Source organism: Pleuronectes platessa, chromosome 5 (assembly GCF_947347685.1).
Source record: "Pleuronectes platessa chromosome 5, fPlePla1.1, whole genome shotgun sequence".
In the NCBI taxonomy this organism is placed as follows: domain Eukaryota; kingdom Metazoa; phylum Chordata; class Actinopteri; order Pleuronectiformes; family Pleuronectidae; genus Pleuronectes; species Pleuronectes platessa.
In genome coordinates, this window is record NC_070630.1 from 28989214 (window position 1) to 29004449 (window position 15236).

General features: G+C 45.4%; 1 protein-coding gene across 1 annotated transcript in view; it reads left to right on the plus strand.

Moving 5' to 3' along the window:
• The window catches only part of sgsm2 (small G protein signaling modulator 2), a 114997-nt gene that overhangs the window by 69463 nt on the left and 30298 nt on the right, over positions 1-15236 (plus strand). The window contains exons 5-7 of the mRNA XM_053422163.1: positions 311-378; positions 1797-1945; positions 2094-2228. Coding sequence (XP_053278138.1) covers positions 311-378; positions 1797-1945; positions 2094-2228 — 352 coding nt within the window. The remainder of the gene's footprint in view (positions 1-310; positions 379-1796; positions 1946-2093; positions 2229-15236) is intronic.

Below are 15236 nucleotides of genomic sequence, written 5' to 3' on the forward strand. Positions count from 1 at the left end.
CATACTGTATGTTTTAAGTTTGGTTTGCTGATATAATTATAAACAACAATATTCAGAGCTGCATTACATAATTTATAAGCTATAAACATCATAACCTTCTTTGCATGTGAGATTCACATTTTTGCTCTTTGGAGATAAAATAAATTCTGTGTTATAAAGTTGGCAAAGTTCTAATTATACTTATCTATAAGCAAACACAATATTAAAACCAGTTTTCAGTTTTAGTTTTATTATGATCAGGAGGATCAATAACTAATAACCTTTAATGTATTTCTATCATTCACTTTTTGCTGTGTGTTTATCATTACAGTAAATACTACGAGAGAGAAGCTCTAATGCATGACTCAGTCTTCGGGCCCATCTTGGCAGCCCTGCTGGGTAAGTATATTAGCGTGTGCTTGAACAGCAAAAAAAATGTATAGATCAGTATCAAAATGTACAAAGCTACGGTATCTAAATAAATTTGAAAAGCGACTTTTATATAAAATAATTACAGTTTTTGCAGGAGTTGCAATCACAGAAATTACCACAAATACAACTTCTTGCAGATAGATTGGTCAGAGGGTAAAATTCAAAGCAAGCACTACTGAGAGTGTAGCAGCAGGAGCTGAAAGCCAACAACAGGAAGAGGAATGAGGCAAAAAATACCCAGACACAAAGTTTATAACACACAGGCAGTCTGGCAGGAAGAGGAAACATACAAGTCTGTAGACTTAACCAAAGTGGACATGTCGAACAGTGTGACAACCGGCTGAGACAGAGTAAACACTGTATTCACACTGAATGCCGAGGTTACAAGTTGCCAATGATGTGGCACATAGGAGTCAGCAGAACACATGGAGGACACCTGTTAGCAGATTTGGACAGGGGACAGAAAGACACAAATCTATATGGGGAAAAATTGAAAACATTATATACTCCTCTGGTTTGTTGGTGCAGTAGATGTCAGTCCCTATGTGACCCAGGAAGCTTTACTTATTTTTCATCTCAGCATTTTGATATGTGATAAGTAATATCAATTTGCATGCTTCCAAATTCAGGTAAATTTGAACCAATATGGTACCATTAGTTAAAACTCAACACTGGTGTGCAGTAAGAGTAATTTTTTTTGGCAGCCCATACTTTACTTTCTCTGTAGGTGTAAGATTTTCCATTGTCCCTACTGCAGTGCGCACAGTGCACAATGTAAGAGTTTCCAATGAATAGTATGTCATTCGTGAAATACTGGTTTCACATTAAGCACATTCAGACAACCAAAATGATGGATGCAGCCACTGACCGGGTGTTAACTAGTAAAAGCTAATGTCAACCATGACAGTGAAAAAGCTCAGTCATCTCCATTTTTATCCAAAGAGCTCATTAATCACTTGGAGATCGGGGTAAAGATTTGTGTTTTGTTGAGCATAAGGATTCTTCAGCTGTGGCTGCTGAAATGAACACATACTATTGTGCTAACCTGTGTGTTTCCTCAGATTAGGTTTGTTTTCCTTATTAGCTTTCCATTTGGCATCAAAAAAGTGTCATTAAGCACTTTTGAAAAGTACAACCACACTTAGGACTGATTTCTATGCTCTTTTACTCTTTATCAGATACACTCTCTTGGCATCAAATTTGGCATCGTTTCATTTAACGTGAAACAGTGCTCAGTAACAATATCATTTTGTTTGTACCCTTAAAAGTACAGAGTTTGGTTTTGAGATGTAAGTCATGCCTTTGTATTCAAGCAGAGTTTTTGTGGTTACACTAATGACATTGATATGTTTAGGCGTAATAACAATGTCTGCGTGTATTTTCAGTGGGGCCCTGTGCTCTGGAGTACACCAAGCTGAAGACATCGGATCATTTATGGACCGACCCCTCAGCCAATGAGCTAGTCCAGCGCCACCGCATCCATGGGGCCCACCGGAGTCAGGACACCGCGGCAAGCCGTCGACCTGCACTTGGAGTGAGTTTAGAGGCTGATTTAGATCAACTCAGACCTCAGGAAATGTTGGTGTTTCGTTGTTGGTGATAACTGAGGATGTGTGTGACTGGAGTTGCTCTTATTTTTGGATTGTTAAGTTTGATATTCAAACATTTCTTTGCTATTCTAGATCCGCAAGAGGCAGTCCAGTGGCAGCATGTCAGAGGACAAGTTTGCTGCATCAGCGAGAGAGTATGTTGAGTCGCTTCACCAAAACTCAAGAACACACCTTCTCTACGGCAAAAACAACGTCCTGGTGCAACCGGTATTATGGCACATTCTCCCTCTTACCCTGTAGTAATAATATAAGAACCGATAATCCCCCAGAAGTAAAAATTCGCACTACACAGTCCCAGTCTTTCTAAATGGGCTTTGACAGATGGTGTACTTAGAGCAAACAGAGGATTTGGTTTGATACAAAACACCTCAATCCAACTCACCTGATCAAATGAGGACACATTTACCTTTAGTGGTATCTGGCTGTGTAGATAGTTTTAGTTTCATTCATCGTGTAATACAGAAGGAGCATGGGCATTTACTTCTAATTAGATGATGTCGTGCATTAAAATATGCTATTGTGCACAGAAAATCAGTTGAGTTACTTATTACATGACCTTGACTCCTGATATCTACAGGAGGATGTCTGTTCAGTCACTCTTCACAGTACAAATGTCGCCATAGATTTAATGAGTCTGTGTATCTTTCATGAGATGGTTTTTAATTATTTTACAAAAACATTTACTTGAAAAATACAACAACATTCATCACTGAAAGCCAGAATTCCGATGACTCTGGTAATGAGATGTTTTTGAAGGGAGGGTCTCTTCATTATTCGGACTAACAGAGACCCTTGTGTGATTATATTGTGTAATGCAGGGAGTTGGTTTTTAGTATTTGGTTGCCATGGCAGTGCAGCCAAAGCCAAAACTAGACTGCAGAGGAATAAAAACACAATGGTGCATCAGTCCTGCTCATCTGCACAATAGTGGCAACTACCCATTAATGCATACATAACCATAACATATATATCTCAGCAAATCTCGTTGGCTGTTATCATTGTCCGTTATATATTCCCTGAAGTTATTTATGTGACAATACAAAACAGTCTTTAGTTACTAGAAACCTTACGATACAAGTCGCATTCACCCAATTATGCTTATAGTCATACTGCACTTTCATTTGCTGAGCGTTTTCTCTTACACACCATTAATTCGTGTATCACAGTATCCTGTCCAAGGCAACTTCGGAATGCAGACTGGAGGAGCCGGGAATCAAACCATTAACCTTCTGGTTAGTGGACGGCCCTCTCTATCCCCTGAGCCATATCATCTTATCTGCTCAGCAACATTTCAAATGTGTTCTATAGCTGCCTTCAGACATGCACTGAACTCATTCTCCATAGGGGCTGTATAGTTGTTTGATTCTCTCAGGAGAATCACATCTTGTGACGCTCAGTCATTTATGTTTATGGTTTTCTATTTCCTGTTTTATTTTGTAGCCCCGCTGTCACTGTCTTGTTTCAGCTTCTCACTTCCTGTCGTTAATTGTCTTCTCAATCCTCATGTGTTTCACCTGGTGTAATTGCCCCGGCTTTCCTGCTTTGTATTTAAGCCTCTGTTTCCCTTTGTCTGGTGTCGGGTTGTACTAGTTGTTTTCTCCCCACGTCGTGAGAAATGGTTTGTTTGTTCCTGCGGTTTCGACCAGCTTCTCCTGCTTCCTCGTTCCTTGTTCTCAGTGCGCCTTATCGCCAGTGTTACTTTTGTTAGTGTTCTTGTTTTGTTTTTGTCTTGTTAAAGACGGTTTTGTATATTAAATCCCCTTTTTGTTATAACCTCTGCATCCTGGGTCCATCTCCTCCCTCAAACCGTAACAGAACAACCCGACCAAACTATGGACCCAGCAGAGGTTAGTTTTTTTAGTTTTCTTTTCTCAAACCCTTTTGAGGGAACCCGCCTGGCTTTTGGTGGACCCCGCAGCCTTCAACAGAGGTCTGCAGTTGGTGGCGGAGGTCGGAGCAGTAACCCCGCATCTTTAAGGCCAGCTCGCAGGCGCCACCCTCCAGCCCCATCCGTAGTCCTGTACGCTGGAAGCGACGGGGTTTTTTGGGGACCCCGCAACCTCAAGGGGTTTCCTCTGGCTGATTGCGGACGTGAGAGAGGGGGGATCCACAGCCGAAGCCAATCCGTCAAGCAGCATGCTCACAGGGACCAGCCACCTCCAGTCCCGACTGGCTCCAGTCCCTGCTCCGCGCCGGAGGCTTCCAGCTGATGTCACTCATTCTCCGACGTCAGTGGTCCTCACAGCGGCGTCTACTCCCGCACCTGCTCCGGTCCCAGCTCCACGCCGGAGGCTTCCAGCTGATGTCTCTCATTCTTCGACGTCAGTGGTCCTCATCGCGGGGCCAGCTCCGCACCTAGCTCCAGTGCCTGCTCCGCGCCGGAGGCTCCCAGCTGATGTCTCTGGTTCTCCGACGTCAGTGGTCCTCACAGCGGCGTCTACTTCGCACCTGCTCCGGTCCCAGCTCCACACCGGAGGCTTCCAGCTGATGTCTCTCGTTCTCTGACGTCAGTGGTCCTCACAGCGGCGTCTGCTCCAGCATCGGCTCCAGTCCCTGCTCCGCGCCGGAGGCTTCCAGCTGATGTCTCTCATTCTCCGACGTCAGTGGTCCTCACAGCGGCGTCTACTCCCGCACCTGCTCCGGTCCCAGCTCCACGCCGGAGGCTTCCAGCTGATGTCTCTCATTCTTCGACGTCAGTGGTCCTCATCGCGGTGCCAGCTCCGCACCTAGCTCCAGTGCCTGCTCCGCGCCGGAGGCTCTCGGCTGACGTCCTCTGTGTTTCGGCGTCGGAGATCCTCGCGGTGCCAGCTCTGCACCCAGCTTCGGTCCCTGCTCCCGTGCCTGCTCCGCGCCGGAGGCTCTCGGCTGACGTCCTCTGTGTTTCGGCGTTGGAGATCCTCGCGGTGCCAGCTCTGCACCCAGCTCCGGTCCCTGCTCCCGTGCCTGCTCCGCGCCGGAGGCTCTCGGCTGACGTCCTCTGTGTTTCGGCGTCGGAGATCCTCGCGGTGCCAGCTCCGCACCCAGCTCCTGTGCCTGCTCCGCGCCGGAGGCTCTCGGCTGACGTCCTCTGTGTTTCGGCGTCGGAGATCCTCGCGGTGCCAGCTCTGCACCCAGCTCCGCACCCAGCTTCAGTCCCTGCTCCCGTGCCTGCTCCGCGCCGGAGGCTCTCGGCTGACGTCCTCTGTGTTTCGGCGTCGGAGATCCTCGCGGTGCCAGCTCTGCACCCAGCTCCGGTCCCTGCTCCCGTGCCTGCTCCGCGCCGGAGGCTCTCGGCTGACGTCCTCCGTGTTTCGGCGTCGGAGATCCTTGCGGTGCCAGCTCCGCACCCACCTCCAGTCCCTTCTCCGCGGCGGAGGTTCCCGTCTGACGTCGCTCTTCTTCGGGCATCAGAGGTCCTCGCGTCGCCTGCTCCAGTCCCTGTCCCGCGCCGGAGGCTCCCAGCTGACGTTTCTCCTCTTCGGGCTGACGTCCCTCCTGTTCTGGAGTCAGAGGTCCCTGCGGATTCTGCTGCAGTCCCTGTCCCTCACCGGAGAGCCCCTGCTGAAGTCCCTCCTGTTCAGGCGTCGGAGGTCCTCGCAGCGCCGATTATGGGCTCTGTTCCGGCTGCGACTCCGGATCCTGCTCCACGTCCGTGGCTGAGGTCTGCGCCCTTTTGCGCTGCCCCTGAGCGGCCAAGGCGCCGCCCTCCTGGGGAGCTCCCGTGCTTGGCTCCTGACTGGCCTCCAGGTCGTCCAGCGGAGCCTCAGAACTCTGTCCCGGAGCGGCCAAGGCGCCGCCCTCTTGGGGAGCTCCCGTGTTTGGCTCCTGACCGGCCTCCAGGTCGTCCAGCGGAGCCTCAGAACTCTGTCCCGGAGCGGCCAAGGCGCCGCCCTCCTGAGGAGCTCCCGTGTTTGGCTCCTGACCGGCCTCCAGGTCGTCCAGCGGAGCCCTTGAACTCTGTCCCGGAGCGGCCAAGGCGCCGCCCTCCTGAGGAGCTCCCGTGTTTGGCTCCTGACCGGCCTCCAGGTCGTCCAGCGGAGCCCTTGAACTCTGTCCCGGAGCGGCCAAGGCGCCGCCCTCCTGAGGAGCTCCCGTGTTTGGCTCCTGACCGGCCTCCAGGTCGTCCAGCGGAGCCCTTGAATTTTTATTTTGTAGCTCCGCTGTCACTGTCTTGTTTCAGCTTCTCACTTCCTGTCGTCAATTGTCTTCTCAATCCTCATGTGTTTCACCTGGTGTAATTGCCCCGGCTTTCCTGCTTTGTATTTAAGCCTCTGTTTCCCTTTGTCTGGTGTCGGGTTGTACTAGTTGTTTTCTCCCCACGTCGTGAGAAATGGTTTGTTTGTTCCTGCGGTTTCGACCAGCTTCTCCTGCTTCCTCGTTCCTTGTTCTCAGTGCGCCTTGTCGCCAGTGTTACTTCTGTTAGTGTTCTTGTTTTGTTTTTGTCTTGTTAAAGACGGTTTTGTATATTAAATCCCCTTTTTGTTATAACCTCCGCATCCTGGGTCCATCTCCTCCCTCAAACCGTAACACATCTGTACTCTCTCCACAGTTTTCCTTTTACACATGCAATTCTCAGCAGGAGATTCTCTGCTCAGACATATTCACAACAGCAACAAATGCACCTCAGGATTCATGCTAGGAGTGGTGCAGCAGTCAGAGACAGAATGTTATAATTCCGCTGCAGAGATCATGTGGTTTTTGTTTACAGCACCATACACTGTCTTGACATCTTCATGAGTGTCTTCTATGTTTGTGGCTCCACTTTTTATATTTAACCCCCTCACCTCAATAGACATTATAGTTATGTCGATGATAGATGATGACAATAAATGAAAAAAAACTAATTAAACAACAAAATATATTTATTGATACTTATTTGAGTTATTTTGACACCAGAAGTTGACTTAACTTTGAAGTTAAAATGTAACTCTTAAAACATGTGCATGTGCAGTATTATTCAGCCCCCAGCTTCAGTACTTTGTGGTGCATCCTCTAGCTTTTATAACCTCCAACAATCGTTTTTGGTAAGTGCGGACAAGCTTCTCACAGCTCTCGATCGGAATCTATGCCCATTTTTCACGTGCAAAAGCCATTAGCTCAGTGATGTTTGATGGCTTCCGTGCTGCAGCTGCCGTCTTTAAATCCCACCAAAGATTTTCAATCAGATTTAAATCTGGTGACTGAGAAGACCACTCCAGGACTTTCCAGGTTATTTTTCTCAACCAAGCTTTGGTTGACTTGGAGGTGTGCTTGGGATCATTGTCTTGCTGGAAAGTCCAATGATCACCAAGGTTTAATTTGTCAACAGAAGGCATCACATTCATCTTTAAAATGGCCTGGTATTTCTGGGAATCCATGATGCCAGGTACACGATCAAGATTGCCAGTTCCTGCCGCAGCAAAACAGCCTAACATAATCAATGTCCCACCTCCATGCTGACCGTGGGGATGGTATTGTTCTGGTCATAAGCCTGGCCTTTCCAGACATACCGCTGGTCCATATGTCCAAACAGATTCAGCTTGGTTTCATCAGACGATAGAACTGTCACCCACAACTCAGTCGTCTTATCGAAATTCCTCCAGGCATATTCTAGTCGACTTTTGATGTTCCTTTTGATCAAGAGCTGAGTGCATCTTGGAGTCCAGCCCCGAAGTCCTTGTTTATGCTAGTCTTATAGTTGCCACTGAAGCACTTATACCAGCCTTCATCAGGTCATCCTGTAGGTGTCTTGCAGTCACAAGGGGTTTCTCTTATTTGTTCTGACTAAGTTGCTGAGGGCCCTTGATGAAATGTTGGGCTTTCTTCCACAACCAGGCAGGTTTACAGCTGTTCCATACGTTTTAAACTTCCTTATAATGCTCCCAATGGTGTCTCCTGGAATATAATTTTTGGAGGAAATCTTCTTATCTAATCTTCTCTCCAAGGCCCTTCATGTGTGATGAAATAATCTCCTCTCTCAGCTTTTGTGGGAGCTCTTTAGTCTTTCCCATGATTGCAACTCACCTTGAATATATTCATGGGTGGGGTTTATATATGCATCACAGCTGAAGCAAATGAAGGATCATTATGGAGTTCCCAAAGGCTTAATTATGTTTCAATTCCACTTTAGGCCATACAAACTGTCAGACAGCTTTAAAAACAACAATATGGGGGGTCACATGATGGCGGCGAGCTAAGCAGACGTTTTTGCCGGAGCTCCGTGCCACTCAGTGCTAATTTTCTCATTATCCTGATAACAACCGGGCGCTACAAGACATTTTTGTTATGAGCATAATAGGCTAAGTCCTTGGAAAACTTTTGGCCACAGTCTTTCGACGAGATGGGAAGAACCAGAGGTAATAAAGATAAAAAAGACATCCCGTCCGAGCCCGGCGACGACACACAAGATGGCGACCTAGCCGAGTCTGATTCCGCAGATGGACTTGACCCTGCCCTTGCTAAAGCTCTGAACGTAATGACCTCCAACATTATTAAAGTTATTGATGAAAAACTCGGTCCATTGGCCGAGACTATCCGCAAACATGCTACGGAGATCCAGGCCGCTAGTGAGCGGCTAGATGAAGCAGAGGCTAGGCTACTAGCAGTTGAAAACTCCTCCGCAGCACAAGAGCCGAGGATCGTGGAGCTGGAGAAGCAGGTCAGCGCCCTCACGGAGAGTTTGGACATGGCCGAGAACTACAGCAGGCGCCTAAACATCCGAGTCGTCGGCTTGGCAGAAGGTACGGAGACTGGGCAGCCGGTGGATTTTTTCGAGTTTTGGCTACCCCACGTCCTAAAGATGTCCACAAAGGCCGGCTGCATAAAGCTGGAGAGAGCCCACCGCTCCCTCGCACGAAACCGGACCCGAACAGGAGACCCAGGCCGATGCTGCTGCGATTCCACGCGTTTAGAGACAAGCAGAGAGTCAAGGAGGCGGCGAGCCAGGACGGCAGCTTAACCTACGACGGATACAAGGTCTCTTTTTACAGCGATTTCTCCTCGACGGTGATGAAGAAACGCAAGGCATAGGATGCAGTGAAACAGCGGCTTCGAGAGCGAGGGATGCCATATGCTATGCTGTTCTCGGCTACTCTCCAGGTGACACACGAAGGCTCAAAAAAGAGGTTTTCCACCCCGTAGGAGGTACGCGCTTTCGTTGAATCTCTGCCTGGATGATAACTTTGCGGACAGCCGTAGTTCTTCCACTCAAGCTGGCAGATCATGCTCCTTTTTTTTTTCTAGATGTCGCTTTCTCTTGAGCACTCTAAATATTTTGAACATAATGAACGTTTCTTAACCGAGTGGCGCGGCTGCTCTTAACGTGAATATCGCGTTTCCACCTTATTTCGTTCACCCCCGTATGGAGGACTTTTTCTTTTTTTTTTTGGCATGCTTTTCATCATATGCCGTCAGTTCGCTCTTGGTGAGTTTGAAAGCTGTTTGTATGGTGAACAGTCCCTGTTTATTCGGGGAACGACCCTCAGTTTGTTTTTCTTTGTTATACATTTGTTATGCTTGTTTAGTGTAGTTCATGTGTTTAGCTCAGGACATGACATGTATATACGATTTTTGGGGGTATTAGTGTGTTTCTATTCCTGACAGGATGAATGTAGGCTTAACCCGCTCTGACTCTTTTATCCTGCCCTGGTGTCAAATAGTGTCTTATGGCCTTGTCTGATTTATATAATATTAAGATCTTTTCATGGAACGTCCGTGGCCTCCAAAAACCTGCCAAGAGGAGGGCAGTATTATCATTTAAAAAAAAAAGGAAAATGTCTCTATTGCATTCCTCCAGGAGACTCACCTGGAGGACAAGGATAATGCTCAATTGCTGAGGAGCTGGGTGGGGCACGTCTTTGCCACCTCATATTCCTCTTTCAGTAGGGGCGTTGCCATCTTGATTAGTAAAAAGCTGGCATTTAGGTCTCTTGAGTGTGTCAAAGACAGCCAGGGCCGGTATGTAATTGTTAAGTGAATACTCGCAGGGAAAGAGGTAACATTCATGAATCTATATTGTCCCTCAGCTTACTCCCCTGATTTTCTTTCAAAAGCTTTTGCAGTTTTTATGGAGCGGGCCTCAGGGGACTCTTTTGTGGGAGTAGATTTCAATTATCACCTTAATCCCTCTCTTGACAAACTTCCATCTGACATTTCTCCCCCTTCTAAGCGAGCAAGGGTGCTCACTAATATATGTGTTGATATTGAATATTGTGATGTGTGGAGGCAGCTTCACCCTACTGATTCAGAGTTCACTTTTTTGTCGGCCCCACATAAAAGCCACACCAGAATTTATTACATTTTTATCCCCTCCTCAAAAATGTCTCTTGCTTTATCATGTTCTATAGGCAATATTGTGTTATCGGATCACGCCCCCCTTTATTTGGTGTATTCTCTCGCTGAGGACAGGGCAATGTCACGGTGCTGGAGATTTCAACCATACCTTCTCAAAGACAACAAGTTTATCTCCTATTTTACTTCAGAATTTAAGATTTTTTATTCTATCAACTCACCGTCCACAGTTAATCCCTCTATCCTCTGGGAGACGTGTAAGATATACTCTCGTGGACTGATTATGTCTTTTGTTGCATCCAAGAGACGTGGGAAGAATGAACAGCGTAGACTTCTCGAATCTCGATTAGCTGAACTGGAGAAAAATCATATATCTAGTCCGAGTCCTGATTTGCTTAAGGAGCTGTTACACGCGCGTACTGCACTGAATATTTTTCTCATTCAGGACATCTTAACAGTCCCTTAAATTTGCCAGGCAGAAACTATATGAGTTTGGGGACAAACCTGGTAGATATCTTGCTAATCTTGCCAAGAAGAGGGCAGATTCTCAAAATATAGTCTCTACTCTTCATTCTAATGGTGTTAGATCATTTGATACTAGAACTATTAATAAAAACTTTGCATCATTTTACTCCGACCTATATGGTTCTGAACAGCCTGACAATGCCTTGTCCCTTATGCGTCAGTTTTTTGCGGATTTAAGACTGCCCAAAGCTACGGATGATCAAAAATTACAACTAAATGCCCCAATTACTAGAGAGGAAGCGCTACTTGCTTTGAAATCTATGCCGTCCGGTAAGGCCCCAGGGCCAGATGGGTTTGGCTGCGAGTTTTATAAAGAGTTTAGTGGTATTCTTTTAGACCCTCTGTTGTCTATGCTCAATCATTTATTTGAAAATGGGATTCTACCTCAATCCCTTAGGGAGGCCAACATCTCTCTCATCCTTAAAAAGGAAAAAGTTCAGACAGCTGTGCCTCTTACAGGCCGATAGCCTTACTTAACTCTGACCAAAAATTGCTCTCCAAAATTTTGGCCTTACGCCTGGAGAAGGTTTTGCCCCATATTGTCAAGGAAGATCAAACGGGTTTTGTCAAGGGCCGGAACTCCTGTGATAATGTGAGGAGGCTCCTTAACATCATTCAACTAACTCAGAACTGCAAGGACCCGGCCCTCGTGCTGTCTCTCGACGCCGAGAAGGCATTTGACCGGGTCGACTGGTCGTATTTATTCTACGCTCTGGAGGAATTTGGCCTAGGTGACAATTTTGTGAAGTGGATTAGGGTTCTATATAATACTCCGACGGCAGCGGTTCTGACTAATGGGCTGAGATCCGATAATTTCCCCCTCCACCGCAGGAATAGGCAGGGTGACTCCCTCAGCCCCCTGCTCTTTGATATTGCTATTGAGCCGCTGGCCCAAGCAGTAAGGCAAAACACTTTAATTTCTGGTATTTTCGTTGGTGATAAGGAACACAAAATTACTTTATATGCGGATGACATTTTGATACATTTATCACAACCCCAAACTTCTGTTCCCTGCTTGATTGAGGTCATTTCATCATTCAGCGCCTTTTCAGGATATAAAATTAACTTTGCAAAATCCGAGGCCATGCCGCTGGGGTCGTTAACATGTTTTCCAGATATGGCTGAGCCCTTCCCGTTCCGCTGGTCTCCCACCGGTTTTGTTTATTTAGGAGTGCATGTAACACCCACTTTTGGTCAGATGTTTAAGTCCAATTTCGCCCCCCTCTTGGATGCTATAAGGGCGGACTTGGACCGCTGGGCCCCTCTCCCTCTTTCCTGGCTGGGTAGGGTTGCTCTTATAAAAAAACTACGTCCTGCCTAGATTGCTGTACCCACTGCAAATGATCCCTATCTTATTATCCAACAAGGTTATCAAGGTGCTTGAAGGCTGGCTAAACTCCTTCATTTGGAGCAATTTGAAGAAAATGGGTGATCTATTTAGAGGCCAGACTTTACTATCCTTCCAGCAGATGCAACAACAATTTGGCTTATCCAATCAGGGTGACTTCTACAGATATTTACAAATTAGAGATTTCACAGTTAAAGACACCACCTTAACGACTAATAACACCACTTCGTGTGTGGAGAAGGCCTTGTCTCTGAAGATTAGTAAGAAATGTATTACTGTTTTTTACAGAGCTCTGAACTCTAATTCTCCTCTTACCTCACAAACCACTAAGCAAGCTTGGGAGAAAGATCTAGGCGTTGCTATAGATGATGCTGACTGGCAGGAAGTCTGGTCTCAGGCCATGAACATTTCTGTGTGAAACCGCACCAAATCCATACAGTTCAGAATTGTACATCGCACGCATGCATATAACACCTGTTGTAAAGAACAAAATGGATGCTAATATCTCCCCGCCCTGCTGGAAATATAACTCTGACACTGTTAATTATATCCACTGCCTCTGGTCATGTGTGAAATTACAAAGCTACTGGTTTAGTATTGTGTTTGAACTGACTGTTATCTTTGGTGTCCCAATATGGATGGACCCTATGTGCCTGATACTTGGTTTCCCGGATGGTCGGATCACTGACATTAAACACAGGAGACTTTTCAATATACTGTCTTTTGCTGCTAGAAAGAACATTTTACTCTTCTGGAACAAGAATGTTGCTTCAACAAAAAAGTCATGGCAAACATTGTTATGGACTGCATTCCTAGTAGAATACATCACGTGCATGCTTCAATCCAAAATAGATGCCTTCTATAAGGTCTGGGATCCTTACTTGCAGTATATTTGGCCCACACTGTCATCTTCCTTGCTTCGTGGATTTCCCAGATCAGCCTAGCCTGTCTTTGTGACTTTGTCTTAAGTGGTTACGTGCACCTTGTAGCCTCGCTTTGTTTGTATGCTCTGTACCTATCTGGACTCTGCCTTGTCTTGATGTGGGGGATTGAGGGGGATGGGGGGCGGGTTGGAAAATGTGCCTACTATCATTTATTTTTATTTTCTTAAATATTTTCAATTTACTGTACCCACATGCCCACACTCTTTCCCTTTTCTGTCGTGTCTGAGTAGTTCTGAATGTTTTGTGTTATGAGAAAATGTAATAAAAATATTATTATTAAAAAAAAAAAAAAACATCAATATTTTATAGTTGTTGAATAATTTGGACATGGCTATCTAGACAAAATATACTGTTACACACAAATACTACATCATGTACTTTCCGTGTTAGTTTTTTGTATCACTAAACTCATAAAGAAGTCATCCGAAGCAGAATCTTGCTCTTTGAAAAAACTTTAAATTGATAAATCCTTAAAATCTTTGGAGGGTTGAATAATTCTGATTGTAGCTGTATGTGGCGGGTTTTTTCCGGATTTTTGCACGTGTCGCATGTTAGAAGTGTCATCCACCCCCCACTGCCTTCCAATGAATCTCGAGGGGGATTGATTTCTAAAATGTGTAAAAAAGAAGAAAAAAGGAAAACAAAGTTTCTGGATGAAGAAGCGGTGCTATCCATATAGAAGACACAGACAAAGACTGAACTTTTGGTGATAAGGGCCAACGCCTGTGTGAATGTGCTGAAAGCAAAACAAATTGATCTCTGCATGAATTCAAACATGAATTCCTGTCTCTGGCTACTGCACCACCCATCGTGCTCCGCAGATTTGTTTGTTGTTTTGATTTTGCTTGAACAGAGAATCTCCTGCTCCATTGTTCATGTGTGAAATGCAAACTCTGGAGAAAGTCAGGGCCCAATTCCAAAGGCTTCCTGGGGAGGTCAAGTCTGAAAACAGCCTGTGTCTGTGATTTAACTAACACTACTGGACCTTGGTAATCCTCATTAACTTTAGGTTGTGTGTGCGCTGATGCCCATCAATACCTTCTCGCATCACTGTGTTATTGTGTCATTGTCTGTATTCCCAAATAGATAATATATGTTTTACAGAGGTCCATTGCTCAGTAAGGTATGGTGACAGTTGACTTACTACAAAACTCAGAATGGTTCCTGTACATGTGATCAGAATGATAATGCTACCTACAGCTTCTCACTATTTTCTGCATTCACCCATCATTTCGGCATCATCAGTGTAGTACATACTTCTTCTGTGACATTTGTATCACTTTGGTCTGTTTCACTTTACTCAAGTCTATCATTTAGATTCTTGCTGTGAGCATTTCATTGATAACTCTCATATATCAGTGCACTGGCAGCAATGATTTAATCACTAACCCTGTTATCTTGATCTCCTCATCATTTCATTTACCTTACATTATGCTACAAAGTGTTTATTGACATCTATTGCACTTCTGTCCGTCCTGGGAGAGGGATCCCTCACATGCGGCTCTCTCTGAGGTTTCTATGTTCTTTTTACCCTGTTCAAAGTTTTCTTTTGTAGTTTTCCTTACTCTCGTTGAGAGTCGAGGGCAGAGGATGTCATACCTTATTAAAGCCCTATAAGACAAATTGTGATTTGTGACTATGGGCTATACAAATGAATTTATCCAAAAGTAGAAGGAATTTCATCAAAATTCATTCTCATTTTTGGAGTTTTAAGTGATTCTGTGATAGTTATCTGTACAAACAGGACATGCTCATAGCCAATCCAGGATACTTTTAGCCATTTTAGAAAAATGTGATGTCTCAAGTTGTAGCCAACTTACTCCATGTCAATCTTATAACGAAATATTCATAGCAAAAACACTCAGAATTCGAACTTTCCGTATAGTTCTTATATCCCTAGAACAAGGACAGTGTACTTAAACCTTTCTTCTACATATTAGATGCCTGTTGAAAACCTGCCCACAGACACAATAGGTACATTTGAAAGCCACTGAATTACACAATAGCTGGGACGTGTTCATCACATATGTCTGTGTGTTTTTAAACTTTGGACAACTATCTGCCCTACCTTCATACCTTTTTATGCTAACCAAGGCTAACTACCCCTATGCTCTATAGCAGGGCTCTTCAATAGGCGGCCCGCGGGCCGAA